The sequence below is a fragment of the Mytilus edulis genome, chromosome 1, assembly GCF_963676685.1.
Source record: "Mytilus edulis chromosome 1, xbMytEdul2.2, whole genome shotgun sequence".
Taxonomy (NCBI): domain Eukaryota; kingdom Metazoa; phylum Mollusca; class Bivalvia; order Mytilida; family Mytilidae; genus Mytilus; species Mytilus edulis.
Genome location: NC_092344.1, coordinates 119,968,499 through 119,984,307, shown reverse-complemented (window position 1 = coordinate 119,984,307; position 15,809 = coordinate 119,968,499). Strand labels below are relative to the sequence as shown.

General features: G+C 31.8%; 1 protein-coding gene across 1 annotated transcript in view; it reads left to right on the top strand.

The window, feature by feature from the left end:
* Positions 1–15,809, top strand: part of LOC139503541 (dentin sialophosphoprotein-like) — a 35,626-nt gene extending 19,817 nt beyond the window's left edge. The window contains exons 16-29 of the mRNA XM_071293341.1: positions 358–706; positions 1,004–1,084; positions 3,008–4,101; positions 4,470–4,649; positions 5,037–5,099; positions 5,437–5,514; positions 5,768–6,091; positions 7,467–7,580; positions 11,800–11,907; positions 12,343–12,435; positions 12,865–12,990; positions 13,369–13,544; positions 14,048–14,138; positions 15,254–15,809. Coding sequence (XP_071149442.1) covers positions 358–706; positions 1,004–1,084; positions 3,008–4,101; positions 4,470–4,649; positions 5,037–5,099; positions 5,437–5,514; positions 5,768–6,091; positions 7,467–7,580; positions 11,800–11,907; positions 12,343–12,435; positions 12,865–12,990; positions 13,369–13,544; positions 14,048–14,138; positions 15,254–15,348 — 2,972 coding nt within the window. The 3' untranslated portion in view covers positions 15,349–15,809. The remainder of the gene's footprint in view (positions 1–357; positions 707–1,003; positions 1,085–3,007; positions 4,102–4,469; positions 4,650–5,036; positions 5,100–5,436; positions 5,515–5,767; positions 6,092–7,466; positions 7,581–11,799; positions 11,908–12,342; positions 12,436–12,864; positions 12,991–13,368; positions 13,545–14,047; positions 14,139–15,253) is intronic.

Genomic DNA, 15,809 nt, shown 5'->3' with positions numbered 1-15,809 from the left:
TAGCGAGATGTGTCGGAGCTGTTAAATGGATATTTGCGACTGTAAAACCAAGGGAGATAATTATTCTGGTTTGTCCGATACCTTCATTCTGTTTACCGATACTTTAAAATTTTCAATATGTTGGATGAGCTTTGAATATTTTCCCCTTCTGCTGAATAGCATGACTTCATATTTGATAGGCAGCTAAACAATGATGAGTTTTAATATTTTCTCCTTCTGCTGAATAGCATGATTTCATATTTGATAGGCAGCTTGACAAGGTGTTTTCTGTGACTTAAATATACAAGTGGGGGTCAGCCTACCATGACAATGCATGCATTTTTGTTTGATTATTAATTTTTTATTACTTTTATATAGTTGAAGAGGATGACCTGAGCCATGATAAAAATGTTCCAACAAGTAACTCAGGAGAAGAAGAGGAAATGCCAGATGAAAAACAAGAGAACATTTCTTCTACAGTTACTAAGATTCTAATAGATAAGTCACAGGCTACTGCTAACAAAACAGATGGGATATCACAACCCACTGTGGACAAAACACATGGGATATCACAATGGTTACAGGTAGAAAATAAAACAGTAGGAATATCACAGCTGTCCCAGGCAACAAGCATTAATATAGGAGGAAATAAGACTGGTTCCCTGACTAAAGTAGAATCTGATCCCAATCTTGTAGGGAGTACACCTAGTTTCAGGACAAGGAAACGGTAAGAACAAAGTTTTTCCTGTAAGAATATGTAATTAGACATAATTGGTAATGAAATATTATAACAAACCAAGTCAACAACAAAAAAAAACACTTTTTCTGATTCTTTTTTTTTTATATATTTATATACAATTGAATTGCAATTAGAAGATAGAAGTTACTAATAAATCATGTTTATGTATATATAATATCTGTTGTTGAAAATAATAAAAAAATGATTGAAATTTTGTTTATGGTATGAATATTCCACTTACATTAAAATTATGTTTGTGTTTATTCTGTGATGTTTATTTTCCAGGTTGTCCTACTCCATTGCCGCGTTAGATTCCAGCCAGTTACAAGGGAAGAAGAAAAGACAAAGTACTCCAAAGTTATCTAGGTATGTAATGATGTAAGGGTATTAAGCGGTCTTGATAAATGTTAAATATAAAGTTTACTCCTAGTACTCCATATGTGGCAGCAGTGTAAACTATTTGTATTAATTACACCTTATGTAAGAATCCTGGGTTTTGATTGGTTGATAGCCAGTGTATTTTTCCCCAAGTTACTGTTATCAATATTGTTCATTTTTGTACGCCCGTCGTCTTTTAGATGGGACGTATTATGGTATAACGTTGTCCGTCCGTCTGTCCATCAGTCGTCCACACTTCGGACAATAACTCAAAAACACTTTCACCAATTTCCATGAAACTTAAGTGAATTGTTTATATCTATTGACGTAAGCTCCCTTTCGTTTTTTTTTTAATTTCAGATTTTAAGTTTTGGATTTATGGGGCTTTATTCATAAAAAAGGGGGGATTTTCAACACTTCGGACAATAACTCAAAAAGGCTTTCACCAATGTCCATGAAACTTTGGTGAATTGTTTATATCTATTGATGTAAGCTCCCTTTCAATTTTTATAAATTTCAGATTTTAAGTTTTAGATTTATGGGGCTTTATTCATAAAAAAAGGGGGATTTTCAACACTTCGGACAATAACTCAAAAAGGCTTTCACCAATGTCCATGAAACTATGGTGAATTGTTTATATCTATTGATTTAAGCTCCCTTTCAATTTTTATTAATTCAGATTTTCCATTTCTGTGTTATGAATTTTTATGCTTAAAAAAGGGGGGATTTTCCAATTTTGGGACAATAACTAACACTTTCACAAAATTTTATGCAACTTTGATAAATTGTTTATATCTATTGACATAAGCTCCCTTTCCATTTTTATACATTTTAGATGTTACGTTTTCTTAAGTTAAAATTTTTATTCTTAAAAAAGGGGGATTTTATGAAACTTTGGTGAATATATTAATGTAACATCCCTTTTGATTTGTATAAATATTTCTAGTTGATCATATAAATTCATTTAAAGCATAAAAGACAAGTTAAAAGAGCAACGGGCGTATCATGCGCTAAAGCGCAGCCCTTTATTTTACGCTGCTGGGGTATATGCAAAAAGGATATGCCTTTTTTACCCCCTCTGCCGTAGTATTTGCCAAAAAATACTCTATCTGACTGGATGCTTGTAACGTCACGATCATCAATGCGTTTTTGAAGGTTAATATTCAGTGTAATTAAACAGATATAGCATGTTCTTGAGGGGTATTTGCGAAAAATACCTGTCTTGAGAATGAATTTCCCTGGCCTTACGGCTCTTGAAATTTAACATTTTCTCGACTGGTATTTTTCGCAAATACCCCTCCTTAACATGATATATCTGTTTAAAAGCTTTATATTTTAGACAGTAGGGGACCAAAATGCTTTATATATATCTCGTAATTAGATTCATTATTATAAAATTTCTGTCTGTCATTGTCTTTGGCCACATTTTCATGGTTACATTTTGAAAACCGATTATTTCACATGTTAATTTAAAAGGTTATTTCACTCCTCTGACATCATACAACAATAGGCATGGTCAAGACATTGTCAATGACTGCGAATTAAAACAATTTGTTAATGTGTAGAAAAAGACTTAGTACCTTACATTTTCTAAATCAATTTAACTAAAAACACAATTGTCAATGTGATAAAAAGAATAACTAATCAAAGAATTCAAATATAAAAAAATCATGACCAAACAACACTGATAATTCGTGAATTAATATGCTGTTCGATCACTTGTTGAATATTTTTCTCTCTTTGAAATCTTCGATTAGTTATTCTTTAATTATTGAAATATATCATTTTGTTCAAGTGAAGGATAATAGAATATCAAAGTCAGATTGAGTTTCATTTATTGCATCTTATTTCAATCTGTTGTACAGATTCTTTCTCAAACCAGTTAATTAAGACATGTTTTTGTTTCTATAGCTCTGTTATTTATGACCAGCTACTGAACAAGAAAACATTTGTACTGGATACTGATTCAGATGAAAGTTCACAATTTTTATTCAACAAAACACAAACAAACAAAACTAAAGTGGAAAGAAATGATGATGAACTGCTGGGAGGTGATTGGAACAGCCATAATGATAATAATACAGAAGCACAAAAATCTAAAACTGTTAGAAAAAAAGGAGCACAGAAAGAAAAAGATGAGGTAAAGAAGAAGAAAAGGGGTGGAAAAAATAAACCTAAGAAAAAGTCAGTTACAGAGGAGTCATTGAATCATGAAAGCATACATGAAAAAGAAAAAGATGTGGTCAGTAAAAATAAAATGGGTACTGGTGTGTATAATAACCAACAGGAGGAACCAGATAACGACAGTCATCATCAAGTAGAGGTAGACAACAAACATCCAGAGGAAACAGACCAGGTAAACAAATACCAAAAAAAAGCAGTGTTGGACAATGAACATGAAGCCAATGTAGATAATAAACCTGAAGAGGAAAATGATTTAGATAATATACATGAAGAAGAAGAAGTTTTAGACACTTGTCCACATGAAGGAGAAGATAATTCAAATATTGTCATTGATAGATATATTTCTGCTGGTTCAGAAATGGAAAAAGAATCGGTTAACTCGTCGAAATTGTCGAAGACAAATAACTTAAGTGATGATAAAGAATTGAGACAGAATCAAAGAAAAACAAATAGAAGAAAGACCATAGGTAATAGTCCTGTCAAAACAAACAAAAAAAGGAACACTAGAAAGTCTGCACCTGTTATAAGTATTGATGTTAATGAGGATGAAGAACTGAAGGAAAATATAAGAGGGGAGAAAGAAAAGAAAATAACCAAAAGAAATAAAAAGTCATTTGTGTTTGATTCTACTGAAACAAGTTTGGCTGATGAACAAGAAATACAAGATGTTTCACCTGTAACTAATGATCAGTCTACTCAGGACCATTCTGTGTTAGGACAAGAGGGTATACCTGTAACAGGTAACCAGTCGGTTCAATTACACACTAGTGAACATATGGAAGAGCAGTCATTAGGTGATACAAATCAGAACGAAATGTCAGGTAAGATTTTGAGGATATTTACATTAAGTAATAGTATTAGTCTCAGGATGAATTCTTTTTATGATAATTTCAATGTTCCACCAGATTGTTTAATTGTTAAATGAAAACTTGCCAACTTCCATTGGCTTTGTAGAACCAGAAATATTTAGGGCATGTGTCAACAAACAATATCTTTTCATGTACTTACATGGATATACAATAAATATCTAACTGGATTACAGTTTCTCACATGTTTATTAACTAACTTGTATTTGAGGTCAAATGAGGCCCTTAATTTTCCTACTCATGTTATCATCAGAAATACTGGACAAAGTAGAAATGCTACCACTGTTTTTCCAATTTTGTTTTATGTTTCATATGATTTATAGATTTACAGACTTTTGAAGATAACAATGAAATTAGCACAAGATTGTCTTTTTCTGAAGAGACCACTCCGAGAGTGGCTACAAAAGACAAAAGGAAGAAGAAAGATAAAAACAAAGGAAAGGATGTAAAGAAGCCATCACCAGTAACGAGAAAAAGAAGTATTCCAAATGAAATTATCACAGGTATGTTTTTATATCTTCTTTAAAAGATCTGGTAATTTATGTTTCTTTGGTAAGTATTGTTAGGAATGACTGGACTTGCTTTAATATTTTGGTAAACAAACTAAAATGTCTGGTACTAGTTTACTCGTCAGTTGAACAGGTAAACCTTATCCAAGAATCAGACTTAGAAGTAGCGTTCACACCAAAGACAAACTAAATACACTTAAGTATAATGTTGTGAACTTTTCAAGATATATTTTATATTCCAAATGGTAGTCTATTCTTGTAAAAGTTTTCTTTTAAATGTATTTCATGTGGTATATGAATTGTTTCAGTCTCTAGTTTTTAGTAGATAAAAAAACTAAAAGAGTACACAGTTGTAAATATATTCATGTTTTATTTTCTTAGATGAAGCAACCACCCCTGTAATAAAACAACACATTATGTTAACCAACACACCAGATATTCAATGTAAGTACATCATATAATCTAAATGTGGCATTCTATTTTATTTGTTGATATGTTTGATACATCACTGTTTCAGAAAGGTAATATAGCTAGTAAAGGGAACAACAGGATTATTAATTTGTTTTGTAAGATAAGTTAAAATATTTCTAGGTAAACAAATCAAAATACAAAAGAGGAACAATTGAAACTTATTTTACTTTGGAAAATGTTTTTTTCATTCCACAATATATCAATTTCAAAACTCCAGGAAGACAGATAAATAGTAAGACACTGTGTTGACCAGTACATTAATGAGGAAAAGGAGGGATGTAGAGGTATAGAATATTTTATTTTTTGACAGACCCTGCTAGCTTGTTGAAAGAAGGGCTAAAGAGTGGAGTATCCTTCAGAAGTAAGAGAAGAACGATTGTTATGGAAGGTAATGCTATTGCTGTAGAAAGTAACACAACATATAATAAATAGTGTAAAGACAGGTCTAATATTCAGAAGTTATTTCAAATTAGCCACCAAATACAAATTATGTTTGCCTATTACAAAAGGTTCTATATAAGTGAGAAAGGCCTAAGTTAAAAGAAAATGTTCAGTAGAGGAAACACAAAAGAGATATGTGCTTTAAATTTTTAACAGATGTTACAAAAATAATTTGATTTAACTTATTTTTAAATGAATAGCAGATACAGATACCCCCCAACAAGACACCAGCATTAAGAATATAACAGCCAATGACATGTCAGAACTTGATAATGGTGAACCTGATATTTCTAATGATCCTGACAGCTCTGGTCCGCATATTGTAAACAAAGATGAAGCAGATGTAGATGGAAAAATCCCAAACATTATCCGACGTCGAAGCTCCATGAGGTTTGCTCCTCCCACTGATGTCATTAATACTACTCCCTGTATTGTCAAAGGAAAAGGTAGCAAGAGTAAAGAAAGACGAGTAACAATTAGCAGAAAAGTTATAGAAACATCCTTTGATGTGGAAAATACAACAGGTAAGTTATAACATAATCATTATTTATTAAGGTTAGATAGTACATTATAATTCAGGCAGTTGTTGGAATGCTCTGTTTGTGTCTTACATAATAGGCATTTTTATTCACTTTTATTCATTTTCTTTAATTTGTTGGTGTGTAATTATAAGCTTTCATTTATATAACAACCAGAAAACTAATCTGAGCTAGAAAGTGGATATAAGAAAATGTGGTATGAGTGCCAATGAGACAACTCTCCATCCATGTCACAATTTGTAAAAGAAAAACCCAAGTATGGTCTTCAACATGGAACCTGTCTCACACTGAACAGTAAGTTATAAAGGGCCCAAAATATTACTAGTGTAAAACCATCCAAACTGGGAAACCATTAGGTCTAATCTGTATAAAAACCTAGAAACCCTTATGAACCACATCAACAAACGACAACTACTGAACATCAGGTTCCTGACTTAGGACAGGTGCAAACAAATGCAGTGGGTTTAAACGTTTTAATAGGTACCAACCTTCGCCCTTACTCAAAACAATAGTGTAATATCAGAACAAAGAAAGACACACTATATAATATCAATTCTAATGCAATTTGTTTGTACCGATAATTTTCATTGGACACAGACAAATATTTTGAAGGGTTAGATTCCACGTTCTATCAAAAGCCACCATTTTGAATACCAATTATTTTGGTATGTAATTTCTCACAAAATAAACAAGAAAGTTAAATTTTGAGTCTAAAAATCTTCTTTTAGTCAACATTGAAACCATTCTGAAACTTAAAAAGTATAAATGCGTTGAGTCTTTATATTTGACATTATGAGTATACATATGACGTCAAATGGTTTAGATGCTAGAGACAATGCAACAGTTTCGTGAAGTTTTTCATTTATGTCATTTTTAGACCAAATATTTATGAAGGGGAATTGATTTGAACATACTGCATTAGAATGGAGATAACTGTATTGTATTTTAAGGTTGGCCCTCGTAAAACTTGATTTTACTGTCGCAAATATCCGTAAAATTAAATTCGATTTGCTACTGTAAAATCTTATGTTTTACGAAGGCCAAACTTAAAATATGATACAGTTACCTCCTAATTGACTCAACTCAATCAAAAGACATATAAACACAAGTGAACATACACTGAACGAATGCATTTGACACAATGTAGATCTCTGTTACAATTTTATTAAGATGTATGCTATCACAATATTTTTTAGTTTTGTTTCTTCACTGAATATGTAGTTCTGCTGTTTTGATATATTTTCTTCATCTTTGCTTCATTTTGAAATACTTATTCAACATTAAAAACTTTTTAAAAAAATCTAATAATTGAAGAATGTTATTGTGAATGTGACAGCATTTGATTTTTTTTCTATGACAGGCAGCAGTACAGACCAGACACAGAACATGACAGATGGCTCCTTAGTACATGCATTTGAAATGACTTCTTCACAGACACCTGAAAAAATAGTTAACCCAAAATTGAACAAAATGAGTAAGTGACTCGATGTAAAAATATTGCAAACTTTTTAAAAAGTAACAATCCTAAAACATGATAAAAAAATGTAACTTGAATGATGTGACTTCAAAGATAACTCAAACTTAAACACAATAAAAATTAAACAAAGTAAGTTATGAAGAAGATAGAATAACATTATTAAGGTGGCTTGGGACTATTCGACTGCGCATAATTTCACGCATGAATTACAAAAGTATTTGTCGTAAATTCGATATAATTTTTTTAAATATTTTGATTGATTAGAAATGTAAAATCATTGTAGTTATGTGAATAATAGAATATTTTCGTTATTATCCGTATTTGTTAAAGGGTCAAAATGACATTTCACCCATTTTCACCATTTTCCCGCCAAAATTTGGGTTTTAAGGCAAAATATTTTTTTTTCCTTATCGGTGACCTATGTTTTTTATTGGCTCATTCTTTGAAGCTATATTACAGCTTTTCATATTACAGTTTTGGACCAATTGTCATAGAACGTTTTTTTGATATTCCGATAAAAAGATGTCAACACCTCTATTTTCCCTATCATTTCATTGAGAAATGGTCCATTTTACATACCTGTTTAAAAGTAAAATTTTGAGCTTAAATGGTCCGTGACCCCCTATTTTTTTTTTACCAATTTGATTCATTTTCTTTAAAGAATAAAATAACCAAAAATACGGCACTTCTGATAGAAACTTCGAATAGGCCCGAGCCACCTTAAGAGACTCTAGAAAAATAGGAACATACACTCAGAGCTCCAGATAAGAATTCACAAATTGGGTTTTTTACCCACCATTTTCTTATACAATTGGGTGATAAAGTTTTTTAGTTGCATTATCAATTCATATTCACCCCTCATGTTAATGTCAAATTGGGTTTTTCACCACCAAGCTCCTTAATGTATTGGGTTTTTTCATCAACACAATCTGGAATATTTAGGGAATATCAACCCCAGATTTTTTCCATCTTAAATATGTTTCTTTCTTTGTTTAGCTGTTTTATTTGGTTTAGGGTTAGGGTTATTTGCTAGCTGTTTCATTTGGTTTATTCACTGAGGAGCAATTGTAGGTTTAATTTGTGTTCCGTTTCAAACCTTCTGCCAGTTTGTATTTTCTCAAGAAACTGATACAAAACGGATATGTGTATTCACAGGCACTCGTCTTATACCTTTATATAATAAATTCTGAGACCAGTGCCTGTGTGTGTATTCATTAATTAACCGTAAAATGAAAAAAAAATAGTATCTAAACTCTAATTGTACTTGAATGTTTTTGTTTTATTCCAATTTTCATAAATCTGGGTTTAGTTGTCTTTTATTAGAACTTTTGGTTTCTGATGCTTTATCATGTCATAATTGATTTGGCCTTTGACTTTTTCCAACTGATTTCGTTTTTGAGGAAACCCGGTTTTCATCAGCAATGTTCTCGTTAAGATACGCACACACACCCGTGTGTTTGATGGACGCTTCCTAAAAACACTGACTGAGTCTTGTTATCATCATAACTCTCCCTCAGCTTTTCAAAAGAAGCAGAAAACATGCTTCTATTCAATATTTTTACCGGACATTCGCTTTCGTTTTAATTCAATGTATGTTATGATAAATCCCGAGCTATGCGAAAAAAATTTGACTACATGACACACGCTAATTGGATAAACGCCGAGAAGATCGAAATGTTTTCAAAAACACGTGTACCTATTGAGCAACGGAAAACTATAACAGGAACCCATTTCAGTTACTTGATGCAGGGATCTATTTTTAGAACGAAAGGAAATTTCCAATTATAAATATTATAAAAATAGTTTACGCGACGACTGTAAACAGATAAGGGTAAATAACGCAAATGGTAGTCAATAAGAGGGTTGAGAACTCGTGGTTTTGGCATATAATTGGGTTTTTCCTTTGAATTGATTTGGTTATTGAACCCTGCAATGTGCAATTGCATTGGGTTTTTTAAAGCAATTGCTTTTATGCCGTCGCGTATGGCCATCTTTGTGACCCAGATCAGAGACTCCGCCCAGATCAAGCCATAGTATTTTGTTAAACAGGCTCCTGGTCAGTCATTCTTTAACACCTATGTATGTTTTCTAATGCAATACATAGCTTGAAACTTTAAAAAAAAGTTAGTGGATTTAAGAAGTTTCAGAATATGTTCTTGTAGATGTATTTTTGTATTTAAAGGGTCAACCGTTTGACTATCAAATAACATAGAAGTCCGAGTGAAAAAAAGTACATTTTTATAAATGCGATTCCGTTTTCCGCCGTTCGTACGATGTTTCAACAAAATATGGATTCATTTCAGTTGTTGATTTAGTATTGAAAATTTAACTGAATTATCTCCTAATAAATACGGTTTTTTATGTTTAATTTGTGTTTCTTTAAGAGGTCAGGTGCTCTTGTTCATTCATAAAATTATCGTTCATTCATACATTTATCGTAAAATCAAAATCACTACACAGGTTAATGCGTAGTGTCAAATTATTACCTGTAATCTAAAAATAGACAAACTTTATTTGCGCAAATAATTTAGCGGAACGAAACCCTTGTTGAAAACACATAACAATAAGTTCGTTTTCCTTTTCTGTCAAAACTCCGTAATATTTATCGACCACCTTACTAATGAAATGGACCCGTCCAAACGTAGTAGATGCCAAGTCGGTCCAGATGAAGAGATATTTACAATTTGGAATTTTCTAGTTTATTAATACATAGATTGAAAAAAAGTACGTCTTTTTAAATATCATGATCAAAACTGGGTTTGCATAACAAATGTCAGATGAAACCATTATCCTCGTCTTTTCAGTGAACAAGTCTACTACGTTTGTTGACACTCGACGGTCCACCGTGTTAGCAATTTTATTTCACATGTTTTCGAAATATTGAAGGTCATTTTTCGCAATGTTTCCTGAAAATTGATAAATATCAAAGCAACGTAGAGCTGTTTGTTCTTGTTCGTATAATAAAATTGAGAATGGAAATGGGGAATTTGTCAAAGAGACAACAACCCGACCATAGAAAAACATACAACAGCAGAATTAAGGTCACCAACAGGTCTTCAATGCAGCGAAAAATTCCCGCACCCGGAGGCGTCCTTCAGCTGGCCCCTATACAATATATATACTAGTTCAGTGATAACGATTTAATGTCATGTTTGTCTGTGATGACCCCCCTTTTCGGGATTGCATGAGAATTGTAGTTATCTCGTACCCACATGCACTTGTTTCTATCCATAGGAAGGTCGACTATCCATATAAAACTATTTATATTCCTATGGATAGAAACAAGTGCCTGTGCTCGTTCCGCATCAGAAGGACACATATCAACTGAGCAATAATGTTTGGAACTTAGTTTTAAAAATGATGACAAAGTAACATTATGAAAATATTTTTATTAAGCTGAAATATACATTTATTCTTTACATGTTTATGTCTTGTAAGATATTTTATTTCTTTCCCGTTTTTTAACACTTGTGTCTGGAAAGTTGAAATGTTTTAACTTAATCATTTGTGTTAATGGTTAAATATAAATTAATAATGAAAATTGTTAAAATTAAATCAATAAAGGAAATTATTGCCAAGGAAGTTACAAACACTACCAGGGGATAATCCATGATGATTTCTTTTTGAGTTATATGTTTCAGCACATGTATATTTGACCCCAACTTTAGCCTGGTAAACGTGTTGTCTCCTTGTGAAATATAAAACATATTAAAAATGACTTTCTGCTACAGTCTTTTATTTATATAAAGTTAAAACCTTCTTACTTTTAACTAGACAACACTCATGTCAGGTTTAATTCTTGTATATATGTGGATGAAAAATAAAAGTCCCCAAACATTAACATGGCAGCAATTGCTTTTACAGCCTTTAAGGCTTTGATTATTATTTGTATTGCGTGATCACGCAAATACGCAGCTTATCTGGAGCTCTGACACTTGAAAAATAACAGGAACTTGATAAGAAACATTCTTGGATCACTGTGAGGAGGACATAATGGATAAGTGTGTCATGAAATAGGAAGATGCTTCAAACAGAATAAAATCAAACTTGAATAGGTTTATTGTATGACAATGTAATAAACTAAACAGTACTAAACTGATTAATGATATTTATAATGAGTGAGATATATCAACTGGAAAACTTATTTTTGTTACAAGTATTTTTGATTTGATTAATTATTATTTCTTCCTTTATATGTTGAATATTTGTTTTTTAGTTTCTCCTGAACCAGCACCAGAAGGCGTCAGAAGATCCAGGCGTACTCGTTTAAAAAGATTGGACAATTACAAACTAGAAATACCTATTTATGAAAGACGAAAATCAGGTAAATTATGTAGTATTTAATTCTTACTCACAAGACTTATGTGAACATCTTCTTTTTATCCCTCATTTATTATGCCCCATTAATGGGCATTATGATTTCTGGTCTGTGTGTCCGTTTCGTTTGTTCATCATTTTGTTTGTCTATTTGTCCATCCTGCTTCAGGATAAAGTTTTTGGTAGAAGTAGTTTTTGATGAAGTTGAAGTCCAATCAACTTGAAACTTAGTAAACATGTTCCCTATGATATGATCTTTCTAATTTTAATGTCAAATAAGAGATTTTATCCCATTTTCACAGTCCACTGAACATAGAAAATGATAGTGCTGATGGGGCATCTGTGTACTAGGGACACATTCTTGTTTTATACCTTGAATATGTAAACAACTGTTTTGTTCTTTATCCTTATACTTTATAAAAAATAATTTATTACTTTTCAGGAGGCTTTGCAATCATTGGTGTTAAGCCATCTGTATCTGAAGCTAAGCTAAAGGCCATGGAACTTAAACGGAAAAATCAACTCAAAGGAAGAAGTAAGTTTAAGATATATATTTCTTACAGTCTATAATTAGTCGTGTGGGTCTATTGGTTCACCAGCAGATATCTAGATCTCCCGGACAAGCAGTCCAACAGTAGTGATGAAGATTTTTGGGACTAACAATGAAGATCTATGGTACTAACATTCAATTAGTAGTTTTAAAAATGTTAATTTTTTAGGCCAATAGCCCACAAGTAATAAAGTAGATCATTTAGACTGACAGTCCAAGAGTAATAGTGCAGATAATTTTGAACAACAGTACTGATGGGAGATAAATCTTTTGGTCAGTTACCCTGTACTTTAAGGTGGACAGACAGTATTGAGATCCCATGTATACATTACCCACTGTTTACTATCATTAAAAATTCAAAACAGATATGATGTAGTGAAACATAAATTTTTTTTTGATTGAATTATTTTGTAGAAAAGCCTGACCGGAGGTTGTCAAGAAGATTATCAGCTCATGCAGAACTGCCATCAGAAGTTGATACTACATTTAATACAGAAATTACTGTATATAATCCAGATAACGAGGAGGATGTCATGCTTGGTAATTTGACTATGTCTAGTTTTAGCAACTGTTTGTATTATTATTAGTACAGACTCTATTGTGTCAAATCACTTTATAGATAATGGACAATATATGAGTAGTGCCTCTTGTGTCGCCAGCTACAATGTATGAGTAGTGCCTCTTGTGTCGCTGGCTACAATGTTATAAGCAGACAGGTGTATAGTCAACTGGAACCTTGTGATATTTTGTTTAAAGGCAGATATTAAAACTACAGTCAGAAAGATGACCAGATATTTTAGAAAATAAGCGTAGCCAGGATAGTGTTACAGAATACTGAGCCTTATAGCTTTATGTTAAGTCCATACTCTTATGTAAATTGAAATATTTGATATATGTGTGTTTGATATTTTTTGTTAGAATGCATTGGAACTAAAGAACAAAGCTTAAAATTTGGACCTGATGGAGAAGAAGCCTGCGACAGTGACCCATTCTTCATGACTAGGTCTATTAATCAACCAGCCTTTGGTACAGGAATGTTACAACTCAATGGTTTAATGGAGAAACCAGTACAGGCTGTTACTAAGGGAACAGTGGTAAATAATAAAATGAGTTTACTAAAAATATTGTGAAGGAAAAAAAAACACTTTTAGAAATAGTACACTGGTATTCTGAAACTGATGAATAATGGTAAATGAACTTTTTACTCAAAAGATTATATAAAAAATGCATTTCCTAAGTATGAGCTTTTGCAAGGATATTTTTTATTACTTTATGAATGAAAGGTATTCTTTGCTATAAATACTAAGGTTATTACAGCAATTTATTTGTTATTTTAGGACAGTGCTTTTATTTGGCAAGTCTGTGTACATCAACAGCTTCTATACAAATGAATGTTTATCATAAACTGAAAAGTGTTTTAGGTGTAGAATACATCTTAATTTATTATCTTTCTTACAAAGTACTGGTGACTTCATAGAAGATAACTGATTTGTCATTTAGTCGCATTTTATTTTATTTTATCAGAAAACGCTATGTAAGTAATAGATATATGGATGATGGTCAAGATTTCTGAGTTTTGCTTGCATTTTATTTTCAGATATTTCACATAATATTTGGCAAGCTATTAGTAACAATCCAATCCACAAGTGTCATTCTATCTACACATGATCAATTCTTTGTACCTAGAGGTAAGTAATTACATTCATTAGAATTGAGATAACAATACTGTATTTTAAGCTTTTACAGCAATAATTGGTGATTTGATGGTCGTGAATTAAGTTTCCTGGCAATGCATTAGCATTAGTTTTGGTCTGATTTTCTAATGCTGTATGCAATAACTGAACTATATTTTGTATATGAAAATATTTTATGATGTACTGTGGATTCATTTATTTTCGTGAGTACCAATTTTCGTGGATTGCAGAAAACTTGCCTTTTCGTGGTGATGTAATTTCGTGGTTTTGCCAAAGTGTGCATACAACCTAGTAGAAAATTTCTTATTCGTCGAACATTTAAATTCGTGGTTCACCTGTACCCATGAAAACCATGAAAATTGGTATCCAACGAATAAAAATGAATCCACAGTACTTGTCAGTCTGGCATGTTTTATTTTACCTTGATCTCATTTTGATGGTTCATTGCTCAATGTTCTTGTTTTTGGTCTGTCTTTCTAATACTATAAGCAGTAGGTCAACAATATTTGGTGTATGGAATGAACAAAGGTGTTTATGTCTGTCTGGAAATTATCATCTGACTATGTCTAGCAGGGTTCAACTGACTTGACCTCATTTTCATTATTCATGAATCGATGTTAAGTTTTCCTGGTTAAGTTTGTTGCTTACATACTATGTGCAACAGGTGAACTTTTTTTTAAGCATATTTGGTGTATGCAATTGGTATAAATGCATTTCCAGTTTGGTTTATCTGACCTTATCTCATTTGCTTGAATTATGTTAAGTTTATTTGATATTTGTAGTAAAGCTTCATTTTTGGGACTATCAAAATAAAATCAATAATTAGTAAAGAAGGCGAGACATCTCAGCATGTGCACTCTTTTTTTATACATAAAATAAGATATATAGGGTCATAAGTAAGTAAAGGGTGATATACTTTTATATGTTAAACAAATATAGTTACGGTATTGATGATAAGAAACTATAATACTCCTGGTTTGATGACATTTAAGGTTTAGTGCCAAAATGATTAACAAATAAGCTTTGAAATTAGATGGACATTCAGAAACCAATTATTAAGTCAGAGCTCATGGTTTATTTTCACTACTATAAAGTGATATATTTTGTAGGTAATACATACAGTTTAAAAAATCTACGGAAAGATGTTGCTAAGTTATCCTATGTCATGCTGAAAGAAGATGAACCTGAAGATCAATCAGATTAGATAAATAATGTTATATTGTCATAGAAACTTACACTTATCAGGCTGAATTAGAACATTGTTACTGAGGGTTGGTATCTTAGCGACTGAACGACAACCTGAACATGGTCGTTCATACATATGTCTTCATGGAAACCTAGACTAATCAGAATGAACCAGACCAATACAGATTGTATTAAAACCCAGAGAATTTACCATTTAGACAACATACCATCATGATATGTTGTTTTTGATACGTTTTGATCAGACTGAACTAAACAGTAATAAAAAGCTGTCATAGATATGGAAGGAGCAATCCATCAGACATTTATTATTCATGTGCTGTCATGAAAACCAGAAAAATTTAAAAAATAAACTTTGTTGTTTACTTACAACATTATATTTTGAATCTGCAATGATTTTTATAGATAAACTTCATTTGCTGATATTATTTGATGAATTAGAACATTATATTTTGAATCATC